General features: G+C 38.4%; 1 protein-coding gene across 1 annotated transcript in view; it reads right to left on the reverse strand.

Annotated features, from left to right (window-relative positions):
- The window catches only part of LOC131959164 (PH and SEC7 domain-containing protein 1-like), a 69357-nt gene that overhangs the window by 36751 nt on the left and 10744 nt on the right, over nucleotides 1–21862 (reverse strand). The window contains exons 3-7 of the mRNA XM_059324266.1: nucleotides 20870–21064; nucleotides 17710–17790; nucleotides 16397–16509; nucleotides 14535–14593; nucleotides 12569–12658 (exon numbers count right to left, since the gene is read on the reverse strand). Coding sequence (XP_059180249.1) covers nucleotides 12569–12658; nucleotides 14535–14593; nucleotides 16397–16509; nucleotides 17710–17790; nucleotides 20870–21064 — 538 coding nt within the window. The remainder of the gene's footprint in view (nucleotides 1–12568; nucleotides 12659–14534; nucleotides 14594–16396; nucleotides 16510–17709; nucleotides 17791–20869; nucleotides 21065–21862) is intronic.

The raw sequence follows: 21862 nt of genomic DNA on the forward strand, positions 1-21862 counted from the left end.
TGTTGTTTTTAATACTTAATGCAGCTAAACCTTAGTGTAATGAACTGCACCTGTGTATCTGTTTGTGTCCAACTGACGACCTCATCCTGCTGCTCTCCTCCTCTCTCTTACCTCCTCGGCTAAATTTAAAACGTTATAATAAAACTTTCATATGTGCTGCGACTGTGACTGAAGAAACAGAAACAGTTCCTCCCTCATGACCAGTGTCTGTCAGCTTCGGGGTGGACACGTTGGCGAGCCGTGACTTTATCAGGAGGGAAAAGAAAGAACATTGGTGAGCTTAGAGGAGCTCACCTGTGACTGTTAAACCCCAAAACAACCTGCAGGAAGAAGACAGGTGGAGGTAAAAGCTTCGCTGTGAGTTTATGTCACTGTCAGTCTATCTTTGTCCTCTGATGCTTCCTGCAGGTGGATTGAAGCTTGAACCCAAAGAAAACCATCACGGTGTCTCCGAACAGTAAACCCCGAATTACTCTAATGAAGCTGCAGCCGACTGCACAACCACGGTAAAAGGCAAAATAAATCTTTTTTGTTACCTGATGCTCTCTATCACTTTTCCTGTCTGCTGTCAGTCTCTCCTTCCCACTCAATATTTCACATCCTGTCTAAATCTCTCCCTCTGTCCCTCATCCAGAGTCAGACAGCTCGGGGAGAGGGGGAGACGATCCACAGCCTCACGTCTCCGCTGACCTCAGCAGCTGTCTCTTCTTCACACACACACACACACACACACACACACACACACACACACACACACACACATACACACACGTCCTTCTCTTTCACTACCCCTTCTCCTTCAATGGCACTATCATTTCTATATTTATAGAGTAGAAATGTGTGAGATTTGTTTCTTAGATTAGATAGATAGATAGATAGATAGATAGATAGATAGATAGATAGATAGATAGATAGATAGATAGATAGATAGATAGATAGATAGATAGATAGATAGATAGATAGATAGATAGATAGATAGATAGATAGATAGATAGATAGATAGATAGATATCCTGAGGGAAATTCAAGAATATCATATTAAACTGATTATCTTTGGTTTTCGGACTGACAAAATCATCATCTTGGACTTTGACCTTTTTGACTATTTTGGGACATTTTATAAAAGGATTAACGAAGAAATCAACTGGCTGATTAGTCGATAATGAAAATAATTGTTTGTTGCAGCCAACGTTTCAAAGAAGACAGTCAGTCATTTTAAGGATATATGTATATTTTCTTTATATTTTGTGGATATGACTTCACACAACACAAACAAAATATACATGTTTGTGGGTAGTGAAATATTTTTTGATCATGATACACATTTTTGGATTGTTTTCTGTGGTTAACAAACACTGAAGTCCAATAAAAACGTCCATACCCAGCGCTTTGGGGAAAAAGGTCACTGTAGTTTTAATCAAACAAACAGGAGGAATAACCAAAAAAATAACTGGCAGATCAATTATTTTTAAGGATATATTCAGACTGAAAACCTTTATCTTTATTAGTTGTATTTTCCTGGATTAATTGGGAAGATTTTCAGTTGAACAAATTACTGTAAGATTAAAATGTTGAGAAAATGTTGTGGTGAAACTATTTATATTTGAAAACCTAGAATATTTTGTTATGAAATTAAAAAATAAATGTTTACAGAGTAAGTTATGCTTTGTGTTTCTGAGGAAACACAACACAAATAAAAATATATGCATACTGAAATATTTGTTGCACAGGACATTTGTGGGTTATTTTCTGTTGTTTCAGGGAAAACATGGCCACTGTAGTTTTTATTTATTTTAAACAGGAGAAAATGGTGCATTTGTTGGGGACATTTTATTCCACAGTGGCAGCAGGACGGTGTGTGTGTGTGTGAGTTAAAATAAACGACAGTGTGTGTTTATGGAGATGAAGGAACGTGTCACCCAGAGCAGCAGTGAGGTTCGTAGATACCTTCAGTGTTTTGGTTTAAAAAACTGAAATGACGGTTGATCTGGAGCACACACTCTAAAAGAGAAGTGGACAATTCATTATTTTTTCATGCAGTTTAATGTGACTGGTTCCTGTCTCCGTCCTCCATGAATAAAGCAACATTACTCAACTAAACAGGCCGGGCAGTTTGCTATCTGAGGGAGAGGGAGAGAAAAGGAGTTGTTCAGCTTTGGAGAGAAAATAGCTGAAATGTTTTGTTAAAAATTGATTTTTCTGCCGAGTGTTGAAGCAGGAGAGGACAAACTGTCCTGTGGATGAATCTGCAGGAAGTATTCACAGGTTTTACTTGAGTAAAAATATTTATACAACATGGTCAAAATACTCTAAGTTACAATATGTAACCAAGAAAATGTTCTTAAAGTTTATTATGTAAAAGCTTTGAAAAGATTTTACTCATTTTGAACAATTAACTAATGATTATTTTAATTATGGAATAATCTGCTGATTATTTGCTCCATTCATTTATTGATTGTTTGGTTTGTAAAAATTCTTCAGTGTTTGTTTTGTCCAAACCTCAAGATTATATATTTTTTTTTCTGGAAATCAAATAATCATCTCATCGTTTCAGCTGGAACTTTTGTACATTTTCATGTTTTGCGCAGAAAGCTTATTTGTAAAGAAGGGCTGTTCAATTCTATCAAAACCCTTTATCATTACTATTTTGGTCAATATTAAGATCACGATTATTTAACATGTTTACTGAATGACTTTGGAAATTATATGCATTAATTGCACTTAAGAAATGTAAACTTTAAACATAATTCAACTAAAAAACATAAAATACCATAATAAATAAATTATATATATATATATATATATATATATATATATATACAGCATCTCACAAAAGTGAGTACACCCCTCTCATTTCTGCAATGTTTTAATTATATCTTGTCATGGGACAACACTGAAGAAATGACACTTTGATACAATGTTAAGTAGTCACTGTAGAGCTTGGATAGCAAAGTAAATTTATTGTTACTTCAAAGTAACTCAAAATACAACAATGAATGTGTAAAATGCTGGCAACAAAAGTGAGTACACCCCAAGTGAAAATCTCAAAATTAAGCCAAAATTGGGACCAATTAGGCATTTTTCCTCCCTGTGTAATGCGACTAGTTAGTGTAACAAGGTGTCAGGTGTGATTGGGGAGCAGGTGTATTAAATTAGGTATTTTCACTCTCATACTGGTCACAGGAAGTTCAACATGGCACCTCATGGCAAAGAACTCTCTGAGGATCTAAAAAAAAGAATTATTGCTCTACATAAAGATGGCCTAGGCTATAAGAAGATTGCCAACACCCTGAAACTGAGCTGTAGCACGGTGGCTAAGACCATACAGCGGTTTAAGAGGACAAGTTCCATTCAAAACAGGCCTCGCCATGGTCGACCAAAGAAGTTGAAGGGGCGCGCTCAGCGTCATATTCAGAGGTTGGCTTTGGAGAACAGGCGTATGAGTGCAGCCAGCATTGCTGTAGAGGTTGAAGGGGTGGGGGGTCAGTCTGTCAGTGCTCAGACCATACGCCGCACACTGCATTCAATTGGTCTGCATGGCTGTCGTCCCAGGAAAAAGCCTCTTCTAAAAAAGATGCACAAGGAAGCTCGCAAAAGGTTTGCTGACGACAAGCAGACTAAGGATATGGGTTACTGGAACCATGTCCTGTGGTCTGATGAAACCAAGATAAACATATTTGGTTCAGATGGTGTCCAGCGTGTGTGGCAGCAACCAGGTGAAGAGTACAAAGACAAGTGTGTCTTGCCTACAGTCAAGCATGGTGGTGGTAGCGTCATGGTCTGGGCCTGTATGAGTGCTGCTGGCACTGGGGACCTACAGTTCATTGAGGGAACAATGAATGCCAACATGTACTGTGGAATACTGAAGCAGGGCATGATCCCCTCCCTCCGTAAACTGGGCCGCGGAGCAGTATTCCAACACAATAACGACCCCAAACACACCTCCAAGACGACCACTGCCTTCCTAAAGAAGCTGAGGGTGAAGGTGATGGACTGTCCAAGCATGTCCCCAGACCTAAACCCTATTGAACATCTGTGGGGCATCCTCAAACGGCAGGTGGAGGAGCGCAAGGTCTCCAACATCCACCAGCTCTGTGATGTCATCATGGAAGAGTGGAAGAGGATTCCAGCGGCGACCTGTGAAGCTCTGGTGAACTCCATGCCTAAAAGGGTTACGGCGGTGCTGGAAAATAATGGTGGCCACACAAAATATTGACATTTGGGTCCAATTTTGACATTTACAGTTGGGGTGTACTCACTTTTGTTGCCAGCATTTTACACATTCATTGTTGTATTTTGAGTTACTTTGAAGTAACAATAAATTTACTTTGCTATCCAAGCTCTACAGTGACTACTTAACATTGTATCAAAGTGTCATTTCTTCAGTGTTGTCCCATGACAAGATATAATTAAAACATTGCAGAAATGAGAGGGGTGTACTCACTTTTGTGAGATACTGTATATGACATTAAAAATATCTATATAAAATCCATTTAAATAAAACGAGATAAATAAATTCATCTATGTTGTAAAGTAAGTGTGCTGGTTTACATATTTTCAATAGATAAAAATAATAAATACAAATAAATTAGACCAAAATAAATTAGATAAAATATGCTGTAGTGCCACAACCTTCTGAAAACTCCTAAACAAATACTATATATTCTGTTATATTCAACATATTCGGGACAGTAACACTGTAAAAAGTCATATCTTGTTTTCATAATCATTAGAGGGCAGGGTGATTATTCAGATCTTATTTACTGTTATAAATTTCTCTTTTAAGGTTGTGAAAAAAATGTAGTGGAGTGAAAAAAACATTATTTCTCTCTGAGATGTTGTGGGGTAGAAGTAGAAAGTCTCCACACTGACACCAAAGTATGCTGCAAGAATTCGGTTCTGTGCACAATGAATATGTAATCAGTAACGATATGAGTAAAAAGCAGCATGTGTCTTTCAGTTTCCCTCCTCAGATACGACCTGCTCGTCTCTGCCCGGGCTGGCACTGAAGCTCCTGAGCAGATTTCAGAGACATTCATGGCGGCTGCCAGGCCGACAGCAGCAGCGACTCATTCACCAATGATTTCTTCTCCCTCATTTACAAAAACAAGTAAGTCATCCGTCTTCTCCCTTGCCATCAATGCTGCCACGCAATCGATAACATCAGTGCACCTAATTACTGTTTGAAGAGCGCGGTTCGGGCGTCTTGATTGAGCTGTACAACATTTTCATTTCAGCAGAATTTGTTCTCCTGCTCTAATGCGGGCTGGTAACCTACTTCAGTGCATCATTAGCTTCCACTTCAAGCTTTAAGCCCTGAGCAGCACTGAAGAGAGAGAGGGAGTGAGAAGGAGTGCAAACCTATGCATCTCTGAGCCTCACAATAAAGCAGGAAAGTTTCCTCTAAAGCACTGGTTTGGGCCGCCAGCCAGAGCTTCAGATTCTGCAGGGAGCTGCGGTCGCTACGCAGCAGCAGCTATGTTTCTCATGCAGGCTGCTACAGAGGAACATGACGACGTTATGAAGGCTTAACAGCTTACTGCGGCATGGGGACCACGAGTCTTAATCACTTCTTTTTGTGATAATTGCCCAAACAGCCAGCCACTCATCAGTTAAGGACACATTTGGTCCAAATGCTGCAGTGCTGCAAGACTTTGACATGATGTGTGTAAGCAAGCAAATACATTACTGTAGACAGACTACATGCATGTCTTCTGGTTCACTACATTATATTTTACCTTTTTCAAAGGTAACACCGAAGGTCAATACTGGCCACACATTCTCTGAACATCCTGACACTAGAATGGTATTTTTCAGACGGACAAATCAGGAGAAAATGTTCTTTGGTAAAGATCTGGCATCACAGATAGTGTTAATGTGATCCAAACATTTTGAGATAAAGAGAGGAGTGGAGGAAACTCATTTCAGCCGCTTATATCCGCAATCTCATTATTTTGGTGCCCACCCAAAGCTCCTGGCCATAGCTGAGGGTAGGGTCTAGATGGACTGGTAAAAAGAGAGATGAGCCGGACCACATCGGTCTGGTTTGTTGACAAAATAAAACTCACCAAACCACTCCTGGTCTTAATAAATCATTGATTCACGGAGAATGATGTAAACAAATCCTGCTGGCTACACAGAGTTTCCCCCAGCAGTTCCGGTGGTGGAATGAACTCCCGAACTTCATCCGATCTGCTGAGTTCTTATCAATCTTTAAGAAGAGACTGAAGACCAACTCTTTACTGAACACCTTCACACTTTATCTACACAGATGACAACGATAAGTATCGCACTGGCCGCTCAGCGACCTAAAAGCACTTACGTCCTAATGGACTCAAACTGAACCCACGGCTCTTACTCTTGCTACGTTTCTTGACTTTGCTTGTGTTGTATTAACTCTCATTTGTACGTCGCTTTGGATAAAATCGTCTGCTAAATGACATTGTAGAATTGTAACTGTTTGCTGCTGAATCATCAGGACTAAACCCAAAATACTCCCAAACAGGGATAGAGGCATTTGACTTTTAATCCAGTAAGTCGCAATATTTCTTAGGTAAACCTGTCCCTTATAGAGACTGACCTCTGGTGGTAGCTGCTGTGCACTACAAACCAAAAACAAAACACCAGTTTAACGTCATGGACTGAAGGAGCAGCGTCCATATTTACTATGCCATTGGGAAGTTTGACGTTCACAACTCAGGTTGGTGCATTACTCAGCTTGTAATGCTTCATCTTTTGTTATAGAGCATCTTTGATTCTACCTGCCAGCATCTCTAAAGCTGTCACGGTGGCTTTATTTCCCCCAGAGGTCATAAACACCCTCAGTTAAAACAGCTGATCCAAACCACTTTCTCTGGAGGTAAACTGAAAGTGAGCAAACTGGAATAGTTGCTTATAATCCATTATTTAACTGGAAAACTATGTTCAGGTGACCTGGAGGTTTGTGGGCAACCTGATTATTTGTATTTTTCATAGATGTCACCATGTTCCCAGATTGGTCCCTTTAATGATATTAGAAGATAAGACCTGTACACCTGTAATAAAGCAGACAGGACTATCTCCTGTGTATGTTGCAGGTTTGTGATTGAGTGTTTTGCGGCCTGGCCTCTGTGCAGTCTGTCAGCTGTCACCTCTCTGCTGACTGATCGTCTGGTGGGGGTAAACTGTGGGAGGAAATATCCTCTGGAGTGCATTAAAATAGTTTATTGCCTCATTATGAATCCTGGAACGAGAACAGGCTGATTGAGACAAACAAGCGTCAGCGCTCAAACGGACATGTGCGCTGTGCCGTATGTACACTCTGTTCACCCTCCATCCATCCTGCTGCTGGTCGGTGTGGAGACATGCTCTCCTGTCAGCTCACTGTAATCACACTTGGTCTCATGCAGCAACATGTTTAACATTCTTATCTTAAAGTTCCCTCACTTATAATCTGGATCTGTGGTTCAATAATGAAAATCATGCCCATGACTTCTACAACAGGTCTGATATAAATTGTAATTTGTGTTTGTGCCTCAGAGAAAATTCAAAATTCGAGGAAAGTGGTGAATCGGCCATTTAAGAACAAATCTGGATGCACATTTCTATATTTTAAGAACATTTAATTCAATTTAAAGTGAAATTACCTGCTGCTGCAATCAGCTTTCTATTAGGTTATATGAACATATGGCTGGATAATACATGAATTAATGCTGCTCTGCTTTGGGCAACAAAAACAAAACTAAAATAAACTTTTTAACACAGTTGCGCAAAGTGTCTCAGTTGCCAAATGGAGACTCCCACACTTTATATTTTTAAATATTAAATAAATGCACTTTATATTAAACAACAATGTTTACAACAAATTTGTGAGATGAATTATGAGAAAAACAAAACAGAAGAGTGTAAGGGTGCATTTTTGTAATCACTATTTTTTTTAATAGCAACCATGGCAACATGAAAGGACTCGCTCGTAGTGATTCACAGATCATTTTCACCTGACTCTGCAGTTCCTGGACAGAGCATTTTAGCCTCTTTTATATGATGTTTAATTAGTCTCTAAACCTGTGCTAGGAAAACAGCCACATGCACGTGATAAAAATGCACAAAACAGTATCTGCAATAAAAAACGTTCTTGCAGGGGAGCATTTCTTCTCCACGTGAGCAGCATTGGGCTGTGTCAAGTGCAACCCAACCCCTCGCTTTCATTGTTCAAGGCTCCCTCGCTTGTGAAGTTGACTTTTGACAGTGGGCTCCTTTAATTGGTCACTTTTAACACCCACAGCCTCCGGTCTGTCCATAACAACTTCAATAACGTGAGGCCTGCAGCAAACTTTTGCAGACCTTACATCAAATATTTATCAAGCTATGACACAGTAATATAAAAATTGGATCTCATAAAGATCACATGACACAACAGTCCTGACCTTTCTCAGTCAGCACACCTCCATGAGCAGCGTTTGCCATGTGTGATCTGTTTAAACTGGTAGACCACCTACCACTTAGGCTGAGTGAACCTAAGGCTGGATTCGAACCCCTTGTCAAAGCAGACAAGGGGTTAATATATAAATAAAAAAATATTTAAAAGAAATGCTGGCTGATGCAGTGTCAACACATTCCAAGTATAGAGCACACTATATATATAGCACCTGTCAGCCAATGAGAGCACAGCCATCATCTTCTTGGTTTACGACCGTCTTTGGTAGCAACCTGTCAATCATAAGGCAGCCCTGGCCTAAAGCATACACTGCTTACTCTAAATGGGACCATCATCTACTTAATGAAGATCATGCTGTATTGAAGAAGACTTGAAACTCACAAATGACAACCTTAAACTCATAATGAGAATGTTTAGTGAGATCAGAAATCATGTAGAAGTAGGTCCATATTATGATGACTACACTACAGTAACTTTATAGTTTTGGTTCGCTCTCATATCGTTTTTAGCTGCAGGCAGCAACAAAAACAAAACAAACAAGCACAAAAACATTTGCAGACTTACTGCCCAGCAACAGAAACTGAAGTAAAAGCGTTAGTCTTTCTAGGTGTTATGTTGGTGTGTTGGACTGTATATAAGAGGGTTTTGAACCCGAAGCGTGACGCTCTCAGTCCAGCAGATTCTGTCCCTTTCTGCTACTCTATTGTGGTGGTAATGGGAAACATATCACGAGGTTTAATCACAAAGCAGCTGAGAGGGAGAAAGAGGGGGAATAACTGAGAGAGAGGAAGAATCAGGGACAATCGAGAGAGTTATTGAAGCAAAAATAACATAAAAATAGAGAAAGAAAGGAACTAATTGATGATGAGAGACAGAGGAGAGAGGACCGGAGGGACTGAGGTGGCAGGAGGTGGCATGGGGATGCAAAGCCCCTCTCATTATGTTCCAGTCCAGCAGGCAGCTGATTCCTGTTTCAGCTACAGGCTCAGCAGAGCTTCCTGAGTGAAGCTTCAGCATATGGCAGCCTTAAATAATCACATTGTTCTGTGTGTTAATGCATAGCTTTGACTTTTTTACAACTTAGAATAAATGCAGCTTGTCTCCAAAAAATGTACATAAACCTGTGACATTCCGAATGCTTTAATAAATCTCTTTGACTCTGCTCTGTGAAGTTATTTTATTAAAACTTGAAAATATCTTTAAAAAAACATAATTTGTTTACAATTTGTACTGAGTTTGTATAAATCATGTTGTGTTGCACCAATATTTTCTGATTCTGAGGGTAATGTCATTATTTTGCAGGCATCTGGTCAATAAACAAATGAAATAAACTTATTTTAAAACTATTTTAATCATCAATAAATCATTTTAGTTATCTTTTAAGCAAAAAATCTCAAATTATTTTCTGGTTACAGCTCCTCCAGTGTGATGATTTTCTGCTTGTCTTTGTTTAATGTAAAATAAAAGTTAATGTGTTTGAATCCTGGACTGTTTATCAGGCACATTTAAATACATAATTTTACCCTCTGGGGATATTTGACATTTTTCACTATTTTCTGGAACTTTAGAGACCACATTTCATCGATTAACTGAGAAATTCAACGTCCCAGGAAAATAATGGTAAAAATATTTCTAATGCACAATTAAACACTATATTGTAAAGAGACATATGTAGGGATAGATATATGTAAATAAACACCTGGATGAAGATGTGGATAGAATAAATTAACAACTAACGTTTTGGTAAGTAAAAGGTACAGAGGAGTGAGAGGCACTTGGATAATAATAAACCTCTTCAAACTGAGAGATGAGGAAGGAAAGAGGGACAGAAGGACGGGAGAGGAACGAAGATTAAGATGTGATGGAAGCAGAAATGGTGACAGAGAAAACAAGTGCAGATTCTGGGACAATGTGTGAGTGCAGCACACAGAACGCAGGACATCAGAGTGGTGGTGTTGTTGTTGTTGTGGGAGAAGATGAGACAGAGTGAGGGATTTCTCAGGATCATCCCAAATGTATTTACAGCACACACAAACATAGATACCAGACACGAAAAGGGGAAATGGTGAGAGGAAGAGAATGAGTGGAGGAAATGAGAGATACGAGGATGGAGCGGCAGTTATTTTGTAGCAGGAAATGATGAGCAGATAACAGAGAAACACAGAGGAGAGGAATAAACAGGAGAGGACAGGAACAGGAACAAGGGGAGATTACAACATTAAAATAATTTAGATCACAAAAATATGTTCTTCTGTAGAGTTTAGTTGTTAAATAAAGTCAGTGTTAAATATTTACACCAATTAACTGTCATTCAGCTAATTGGACAAACTGACAAAATGAACTTGCTAATATGTGACTGGTTTAGACTGAAGAGCGTGAGAGGTGAAGAAAACCAAAATGCATAAGAATAAACAGTAGTTCAAGTGTCAAAGAAATACAAAATGCTTCTGCTTGGCATTCATTTTTAAGGATTTTTTAAAACTCTACAACAGCATACACCCATCCAACAAACGACTATACCAGTAGTTTTATATTTAGATCCAGTTCCCCTTTTACTATCATTATCGGGTTCAACTCCACCTATTTTTTATTACACTCACTGTTGCACTTACTGTAACATAAAAAAAGTGCCAAAACCAATGCAGCAGAACCAGAAATAGCCTTTTTTTTTAATTCCACACATTCTTTTCCCTTAAACTTGGCCCCAACATTACCCACAATGCAACTCAACAAGTAACAGATTGGTCTGACATCAGCTGAATTTTGTAAAGAACAAGGACTCTCTTATCTATAACAATGGCCAGCATGTACAGGAAAATTACCAACAGGATTTCTTAAATTATATTTGATGAATTAAGGATTTATTTCGTCCAAACCAGAGTTGGTGTTTGTTGGAGAGGCTTGGTGAGTTTTGTCTTTGTTTACACACAAATACTGTCATATTCTTTATAACTCAGTGAAATGTTGGAGAGGTATGATGGTATGAAAAACACAGATACTGCCCAAGACAAACAAAAACACAGACTTAGAGATGGATTTATGAATAGCTGGTGCAACACAATGCATGAGAGGAGAAGAAAGATAAAGAGGCCGGAGAGCAGAGATGACCGGTCAGGAGTGGGGAGGCAGAACTGGGTGGAGGTGAGAGAGAGCAGATAAAAGGTGGTAGCGAGACACAGTCTGGAGATGGAGATTAAACTGCACGGGAGCTTAACGGAGCCAAGATAAGGAGAGAGTGAGAGTGGGCCGGCAGAACAGTCAGATATCAGAGAACAAGGGAGAAAAGAAAGTGTAGCTGCAGGGTGAGAACGAGTCTCATTGAGAGAGAAAGAGAATAAAAGAGCTTGTGCAAAGTGGAAGGCATGATTAAAAAGACTGTTCCTGGATCTATACGAGCATTAATAAAACAGCTAATGCACGTCTGTGGGGCCGGTGCTTTCTTAGCTCGCGGTCACATGGCTGCAGCATGGATACTATCTGCCCTTAATAACAGCTTTTCATTTCAGAATTCATTTCTGCAGACGGACTCTCTCTCTCTCTCTCTCTCTCTGTCTCTCTCTCTCTCTCTGTCTCTCTCTCATGCATTATAAATACCCCATTACAACTTGTTGACTTGCACTCTGGGGCCCTGTGGCATGTTGACGGACCACTCTGCAGACAAAACTAATCAACGACATCATCATTAGGCGAACCAATGGACAGGCAGCCCGCACTGATTGGGTTATTTCGCCACATCATGCGGCCCCAGGCCTCCGCCTGAACCCCGTCTGACGGTCTGCGATCTATTGCAACCAAACTCAACTGGGTTAAGCTAATAGGCTAATCTAATGCTGCCGAAGTCACGCACAGAGGCCCCGAGGGCCGGCCACGTCTCCTTGTCTCCAGATCACATAACAATTAGTCTTCCAGCCCGCGCCGTAGCTGGAGTGTACCAGGAAGTGGCGGGCCAGGGCCGGCCTCTGATTGGAGGCCTCTGGAGAGGAGGTGAACGCCAGCTGGCAGCAAGCGCGGCCCAGACAGCCAGGCTCAGCAGCACAGATCTGAGGGACAATACAGAGCTGGCACACACAGGCTGCTCGCTCCCATTCGGGATGTGTGTCTGTGCATGACAGAATGTGCATGTGTGCGTGTGTGTGTGCTATTTTTGACTTACTTTGAGCAGATCCTTGTGAAAGTCTTGGCCGTCGTTCAGTCCTTCCAGGTTGCCGACGAACTGCGTGCACGACATCCTCTTACCGATGTTCTGAAAACAGAGAAGTATACATTTACTCCTATTTTTATACATTTCTGTCCATTATTTCTCTCCTGGATGCTGGATTATATACCTGTTATGTACATGTTGATATATTCTACATATTATATTATGCTGCTCTACATTTACTATATTGCACTTACTGTAATAACCTATATTATACCCATATACTTGTTTTTCAGCCAAGGACACCTACAAGATTACAGAGAATTTCCTCTCTGGGGATCAATAAAGCTTCATCTAACACGTACACACAGCGGTGGTGGAAGAACTACTCAGATCTTTTATTTAGGTCAGAAGAAGCAACACAACACTGTGAAGAAATACTCTGTTACAAGTAAGAGTTCCTGCATTAAAACTCAAGTAAAAGTACAAATGTATCAGCATCAAAATGTACTTAAGGTAGCAAAAATAAAAGTATTTGTTATGCAGAATAACCCATGAGATATCAGTGGATTATTGGGATAATTAATGCATTAATGTGTTCACCTGGTGAAGTCGGAGCTAATTTTGAAGACTTTATACTGCTGAGTAGTTAATGCACACATTATTCATTAGTTAATTTAGACTTTGTATTAATAATCAAAATAAACTAAAGCTAGCAAATACATGAAGTGAAGTACAGAGTGCAATACTTCTCATAGTCTTAATTTAAGAATAACTGTCACTTATTTAAATTACCTTGTGAATTTTTATCAATTTTGTAATTAATTTAAAAAGTTCTTATGCTCTGTCTATGACGAGCAATTTTAATAAAATGAAGCCTCTTTTAATTATTTTCTTTAAAAAATGGAAAGAGTCATTAACCCCAATAATAGTCCCTCTTTTTTTAAACACGTATTATATTTTTATATAATATACATATTATTTAACATGTTTAACATGTGATCACAACACTGACTTAACACAAATAAACAGAATGAATTATATATTTTTTAAAACAGTTACTTATTTTGTGGCCACAGATTTAAATCAAAATGTGTAATTTGAGACAATTTATCTTTTTATGCAAAACACTTTTACAGCTGCTTGTGTTTGGGCGATGTTTAATATTTAGGAAGTCTGGCCTAATATGTTAAATGACAAAAAAGTGATCCGAAAAATATTTTATTCAAAGAAAGGTTTAGAATAACGTACTGGTTTGGTATCAGACATTCAGGTTTCATATCACTTAAATTATACCAAGTCCAATTAGTCCAATAATCAACTTCAGCTGCAATAATTTTGATAATAATGTAATAATTTAAACAAAATTAACATTTTCACATTCAAGCTTCTTAAATGTGAGAATTTGGTGCTTTTTATGGATTTTATATGATGTTGGTCCGGTCAAAAAAAGCTCTTTTAGGATGGCTTACTGGGTTCAGGACATTTCTCACAGTTATCTTTCCTTTTAGACATTACTACTGGATTAAATAAAACGTTTCATGACGAGGAGGGTGGAGATGATGATCACAGTCACAACAGAGATCAAACTCTGTATCTCCTGAAAGTTTCCTAAAGGAGCTGATCCTCCTCCAGTCACCTCTACAGCCACTTTAATTAATCACTCATCCGCAGAGCTGTACTATCACTGACAAGAACAGCCCAGATTTGCAAAGGGAGGCTCTGACTATAAAAGTAGCACATTAATGATGTGAAAGCAGCTCAGCTGGCCGACCTGAAGATCAGCTGGTGATCAGGCTTAGAGTCCCCGAACTCCAGAGTTAATCAAAAGGGCGTCTGAGGAGAGCTCAACCCTCTCAACTTCAGGTTTCATTTTGTTTATTCTCTGCCTGACACCAGCAGAAACACTACCTGCTCACTCACTGTACTGTATATTTGTTTTACATATAAATGTACACACTAGATAGTAGTTATTACTTACTTGGCCATGCAGGTCTGTGTTCAGCAGCATAAGGGCACAGGTGAGGGTGTGAACTGCATCTGCAGGATGAAAACAGTCAGTTAGCTCCATCTGATAAACGAGACTCCATCACTTAGAAAAACAATTTAGGCTGAACCATTTGTAAAAAATATGTAATTGTGATTATTTTGACTGATGTGGTATGATGCGAGGGAATGCATCATTATTCTCATTTTCCATTAAAAATATATTAAAATAATCATGATGTGTTTTTTATGAGGACCTGCACCAAACAAAGATTGTTTCCTGAGTCTTTAGGATATAATTTGCAGGCTGGACATCTCTGCTGCACAAAAATAGATAATTTTGACTTATGGTTTACGGTTATGGTAGCCTTTTAAGAAGTATTGCAACTTTCTGTGATATTGAATATTCGCTAGTTCATATTTTAATTTTGAAGAATAATTTGATCAGTTGCTTAGTCCCAATTAAAACTACTTTTTCTGTCAGATAGTCACTGTAAATGTATCATATAGTTATGTCAACACACAAGTAGTGTAAGAAGTATTCAGATTACTTTACTGCAGAAAAAAGTACTAATACACAGTGTGAAATGACTCAACTACAAGTAAAAGTCCTGCATTCAAAACTTACTGAAGTAAAAGTACAAAAGTATCAGCATCAAAGGTAAAATTAGTCGTTATGCAGAATGGCCCCACTCAGATTGCTTTATATATACAAAATATATTATTGGATTATTTGTAATGATGCATTTATGTAAGCAGTTTTTTAGTTTTGTAAAGACAGGGCTCATTCTAATTACTTAATATACTGTTATGGGGTTTAATTAAAAAGAAAAAGTTGAATCCTTTTAAACTGATCATGATTTCATGTTAAATCTCAACCTGAAAAGTAACTAAAGCTGTCAGCTAAATGTAGCAGAGTAGAAGTAAAATGTTACATAAAATAGAAATAGTCAAGTAAGGTAGACGTACCTCAAAATTGTACTTAAGTACAGAACTTGAGTAGATGTACTTAGTTACATTCCTCCCATGCAACACACGTTATATTCTGTTATTATGGTGGCATTCTTTTGAATCAAATTAGCTAAAACGTAGTTAATTATGTTGTTTTCTTCGGCTGAACAATTTTGTTTGTTTTTATTGTCATTACGATGTCAATTTACAAAATAAACACATCTTAAAAATCTGCAATAATCCATTCTGGGATTTTTTTTTGCATTCATTGAAAGAGAGCGTGGATAGAAACGTCTATAACACATTTTTTATTGATGCCTTTTGTGTTCAGTTTAATGTTGAATTTGTTCATTAAAGAAATCCTTCAATAATGCCATTATTTGTGGCATTTTATTAAATAAACTTAGAATTCTGCATTTGTTATGATTTTTATTTAAAGCTTGTTTTCTCCTGCATTAGTCACTTTATATTGTAATTGCAACCTAATCCACATCATAGCTGCTCTCTTTTTTGTATATGTTTTTTGACAGAGTTTTTGACATGAGACAACATAATAGCACTAATTCAGTTTTTAGACATTAAATGAAGAAAAGGTTGCCATATTTTAAAAAAGATATCCTCTTTAGCAGATATGATGTACCTGATTTTCTCCAAGTGTAATATATTTCCCAGCTCTCTCAACCACATTTCAAATGTAGGAGCCCTTTCAGATTTCCAAGACAGTAAAATTAGCTTTCTGGCTAATGTTGAAAGGGAGATAGCCATAGCTTCATAACTACTTTTCACACCATCTGGATTAGCCACCCCGAACATAGCTGCTCTCTTTAGCTGTTTTTGGTCTCTATTAACTTCTGAAATGTATTTTTTCTGTGCTAATTCTTAGAAACACTCCTCTGCAGCACTCACCCTCTGACGGCATGACTTTTGGGTTGCAGTCCAAGTAACGCTTGGAGAAGTGTGACAGCACCCGCTCCCTCTCCTGAGTCTCTCCCATCAGAGCAAACTGCCGCAGGAATGTCCTGCACACACACACGCATGCACGCACGCGCACACACACACACACACACACACACACACACAGCGACAGTCAGAGAATCTTATTCATCATAGATCGAGTGGAACATTTCTTACAGAAGTAAAAGAGTGACAAAGAGGTAAATTGCTCTCCCTAAAACTTAATTTATTTCAGTCATGTAATGGTATATATCAATAGCTATGAGAAGATATTCAGTATTTTATAGTTATATAAATGTTCTCAGATTCTGCATTTTACTTTATATTTCATTTGGTTGCTGTGATTTTGGTGACAAATATGTTTATGAATTTGTCCATATTAATCTGATTTGATTCCACATTAACAAGTGTAAATTTACATTAAATGTACATAAAAGTAAGGAAATGTAACAACATCAGTGATTACTTTCTCATACAAAAAAAATACCCAAAACCCTGGATATATGCAATATCTATACATTTTTCTTTATTCTTATTTTATTTATTGTATCTCATAATTCTTAATATTATCGCACTGGAGTCTCTGTAATGAAAGCAATTTCCCCCTGGGGATTATTAAAGTTATTCTGATTCTGATCTGATTCTGATTGTGTTTTTAAGTGAAATTATTGTCATACAGTCATATCTTTATTTCTACTTAATTTAAACATTTGTTTGGTTTTTGTTGTCTTTTTTTTGGCACCACTTTTTGTTTTGTTTCCTCAATAATTCAACTGTAAGTGGGAGATGTTTTGATACTCTGAGTGTTGAAACAAAGATTAAAAAATGTGTACCCATTAAAGATTAACAATAAGTACTATAGCAAACTGATGATAAAATGATTTATTCCATTAATCACTCATTCTTTAAACTATAGGCAGTGTTACTGTGTATGATCTCAGTTATTTTACTTACTGTAGATACTAAACAAACTCTTTTCACTCTAAATGCAACACCAAAGCTGCCCTCTAGAGAGCAGTGTTTAACAGTATTCACTACATTCTTAGAAAGATTAAATATAAATATCTGCACATTTCCATCTAATTGAGGCCAAATCGCTAAAAAGAATCATGTGAGGAGAAGATTACATAAATACAACATACACTGGGGCATTTATTTTATGTGATAAAAGGAGCAGAAATGTTTAATTGTCTTGTATTTGCCTCACATAAGAATTATATTGAAAATGTTTTGTTATTATATGTCACTAAGTGAGGTGTTCTCACCGCAGCGCCTGGTCCAGAGCGAGGCCGGTGAAGTTGAAGAAACTCAGATACTCTTCTGCTACCATACGACTGAAGTCATTACTGTGGACACACAGGAGATAAAACAACATGAGGAAGGGAATAGCAACCCAAAAACAACATAACACAGGGAGAAAAAAAAGCACAAAATGTCAATCAAACACTTAAATGGTAGCTTTCTCAGCTCAGTGAAAGGCCTCAGTTTGGGCTGTCAGTCAGTCAGCTGGAGACGCAGACCGGAGGCCAGGAAAAGAAAGAGAAAGGAGGAGATTCCCATGGTGCATCTGTCACTGAGGAAACCCTTTAATCCCAAATTTCTTTCTCATCAGCACGAGCATCAGCTGACAGGCTGTTGGAGCTGCGCTGCCAGAATGCAGATGCAGTGAAACACAACACTTTGTAGGCAGAATGTAAAGTGGTGTACAGTAAATGTACAGGAAACTGAATGTGCACCAGAGGATTAGCATTCATTAAATAAACATAAGATGCAGCAGAGATTTCTCCAATGACAAACAGCACCACAGATTTAAAGTGCTGGTTAAGAGAGCTTCTTATTGCTTAAAGAGTAGCAGCAGTTCCACTGGTAATACGATTCACAATTTCATAATATGGTAGATGTGATGGTAGTAATAAAGGTCCATGTATTGGTAGCGGAAGTTGTTTTAAAAATGTTTTTAACCCTCTGAACCAGCTGGCGGGTTTGAGTCGTATGTTTTATTTAACAAGTCGCAAAAACGACATAGTTTACATAGAAAAAAACTGTAAGAAAAGGCATTATTGTCAGAGTTTGACAGTCTTTGAATGGATCATAGGTACAAAAGTTTCTGTTATAAAAAGTGACCAAAACTTGACTTACAATGTTGATGTTTGTGTCAGAATCTCTTTATTCTACATTTGTCATTTAACCACTTACACTACCCAGATCCTGTTAAAAACACTGTGAATACATGATTGATTCTGCTGAGACCAACGGTCACGTGACAAATATTCACTGAAAATCCATTTACAGAGAGCAGAGAGGAGAGGACAGGAGAGGCTGTTTACACAAAGCAGAGGAGAGGGCAGGAGAGGCTGCTTACACAGAGCAGAGAGGAGAGGACAGGAGAGGCTGTTTACACAAAGCAGAGGAGAGGGCAAGAGAGGCTGTTTACACAAAGCAGAGGAGAGGGCAGGAGAGGCTGTTTACACAGAGCAGAGAGGAGAGGACAGGAGAGGCTGTTTACACAGAGCAGAGAGGAGAGGACAGGAGAGGCTGTTTACACAAAGCAGAGGAGAGGGCAACAGAGGCTGTTTACACAGAGCAGAGGAGAGGACAGGAGAGGCTGTTTACACAGAGCAGAGAGGAGAGGACAGGAGAGGCTGTTTACACAAAGCAGAGGAGAGGGCAACAGAGGTTGTTTACACAGAGCAGAGAGAAGAGGACAGGAGAGGCTGTTCACACAAAGCAAAGAGGAGAGGACAGGAGTGGCTGGAGTCATGACAATACTTAAATATGTATAATGTGTGGAGCAATTATTTTGGTCATTTATTATTTTTTTTATTTGATTTTTGTCTTTTTTGATAATTTTGTGTCTTTTTGGATCATTTAGTATGTTTTTGTCTTGTATGTTTGCTTTTTTACAACAATTGTGACACTTGTGGGCACTTGGAAAGTGTGGTATACATAAATTCCATTTTATTATAATATAAAAAAATGTAACATTTGTTTTGATGATTTCTGTCATTCTAACTGTGTTATTCTTTACAAAGACATGTTTGAGTTGTTCCCACTTCTAGCCAGGATTGTGCTGATTCCACAGAGCTACTAGACTTACAGTTTTATATAGATTTTATATATTACAGTGAAACACAAGGACACAGAGAAGAATCTAGAGAGCAAAAAAACCCGCCCTGAAACAGCTTGTCGGGGTTTATAGTGTTAATAAACAGAAATAAAATGACACACCAGTAAAAATAAATAGAACATTTATTCTAAAATGTTATCTTTTTACTGGAGTCTGTTGTTCACTTGTTGTAGCAAAAACACATTACCTACCAGTTTGAGAATGCTAAGTGGTAGCTAATGTGTTTTGCTAACTGTTGCTAACAGTTTACCTACAGCAGGCGGATGCTACGTTAAGCGGTTGCGTAGTTACAATAAACCCCGCCCACCTGACGGGGAAATTAACGGTGGTTTGTCTAAAAACATTAGATTTAGACCTGTCACATGATTATTTTAACACTACCGGAGAGCTTTGCTCAAGCTAATGTTAGCTATGTGTTAGATAGCCTAAAACTGACCGGTTTCACTGCTGATGTCTCACGTCTGTTTCCACAGTTTATACAGTCTATGGTTTCCACTTTTGTCCTCTTAAAAGTTTTTCGGTTTGTCAGCTTATACAATCACAATTCTTGCTTCTTTCCCCTGTTGGTGGCATTTTCACCCACCAGCAGCTATTAGACATGTTTCTGTTGTTTGCTAACTGACAAAAGAAGCTCCGTTCAATATAAAGTCAACGGAGAGCGTTGGATTGTTTGCTTGTTTTGCCCCTCCGAAGGGGGGCGGGACTTAAGTGCGCTCTGTCTCTATTATCTGAACAGTGCCCGCCCACTTTTCCAACCGCGTCAGCTCCACAGGTTATTTTTTCATTCACTCCTTTTAGGTAAGGCAAAAGTTTAAGATAATACATTGTGGCCAGTGTAGTAGTTCTCCAATAAATCACAAATAAAACATGACTTTTATTTAAAACTAAAAGTTGATATCATGGGGAGTTTTGGCTTCTACAGGAGCGTGTTCTGTCATTGCATTCTCATAGGTCATGGTAAGTCTACCTTGGATGGTTAAAACATTATGGCTTATAATGAAAACCCTGACTGAGAATATAAAAGAGATTTTCACTTCTGGATCCTCACTGTTAAGCTCTATTTAGAGTGATTGCCTTAGTGACTGAGGGAAACTGCACCATTGGTTCAAAGGCTCTTTATTACTATACTCCAATAGTTTAAAAAAATGTTCTATTGGACCGAAAAAAAAGTTTGTAGATTTTTACTTGTAGGGGAGTAATTTAGTACTTTTACTGCAGTAACTGATCTGAATACTTCTTCCACCACTGGACAACACAAAGCTTAAAGACACATCACAGTAACAGTAACAGCAGCTCACTTCTTGCTGAGGTGACGCGCCACGTCAGACTTCCTGAAGCCGTCCAGGTTGAAGAGACGTTTGGCCAAACGTCTGGCGGCCGCCATGTCGGCGCGGTGGCTGCCATTGGTGAGCGTCTCGCTGCTGCCCAGGCCCAGCCGCTCACTGAGGTCCTGGTCCAGCTCGGAGTCTGTCGCCAGGCGGGCCTTGTCCCTGCTGAGAGGAGGGGGAAAAAACAGTCATCAGACACAAATAGAAGCACAGAAAAGGAAGAAAAGACGAGAACATTTTGGCTCCGGGAGTGGAAAGTGGGACAAATGACATAGATTTGTAAATAATTGAAAAGGAAAGAGAGAAAGGGGGAACAAAGAATGATGGTGATATAATAATAAAACTAATAACTCCAGCTCCATATCAATAATTTAATAATACTAATATCTGATCTGTGCAGCGCTGATGTTAAATCAGTTTCCAGCTGTACGAAAAAACCCACAAGGGGAAATGAAAACAGTGCGGCTGATAGAAGAAAGGAGCTTAAAAGAGAGATAAATATCAGAGGAGAAGGATAAAAGAGGATGTAAGACAAAAAAATATTAAACCACCCTTGTTTTCTCCAGTTTCTTGTTCATTTTACTGCTTGGTACAACTAAAGGTACATTTGTTTGGACAAATATAATGATACCAACAAAAATAGCTTGTGAGGGTTTAATTAAAGAGCTAATATCTAGACATTTTCCATGGTTTTCTTGATAATGATTTTGGTTATTATTAAAAAAAACCATGGAAAATGTCTAGATATCAGCTCTTAAATTAAACTCTTATCATCTATTTTTGTTGTTATCATTATATTTGTCCAAACAAATGTACCTTTAGTTGTACCAGGCATTTAAATGAACAAGAAATTGAAGAAAACAGGGTGGTTAATCATTTTTTCCATGACTGAGGCAGAGATGGAAGGTGTACAGTAAAGAAAGCTTATATTTTCACATGTATTTAGTATAACATAATGTATGG

Source organism: Centropristis striata, chromosome 21, assembly GCF_030273125.1.
Source record: "Centropristis striata isolate RG_2023a ecotype Rhode Island chromosome 21, C.striata_1.0, whole genome shotgun sequence".
NCBI lineage: Eukaryota > Metazoa > Chordata > Actinopteri > Perciformes > Serranidae > Centropristis > Centropristis striata.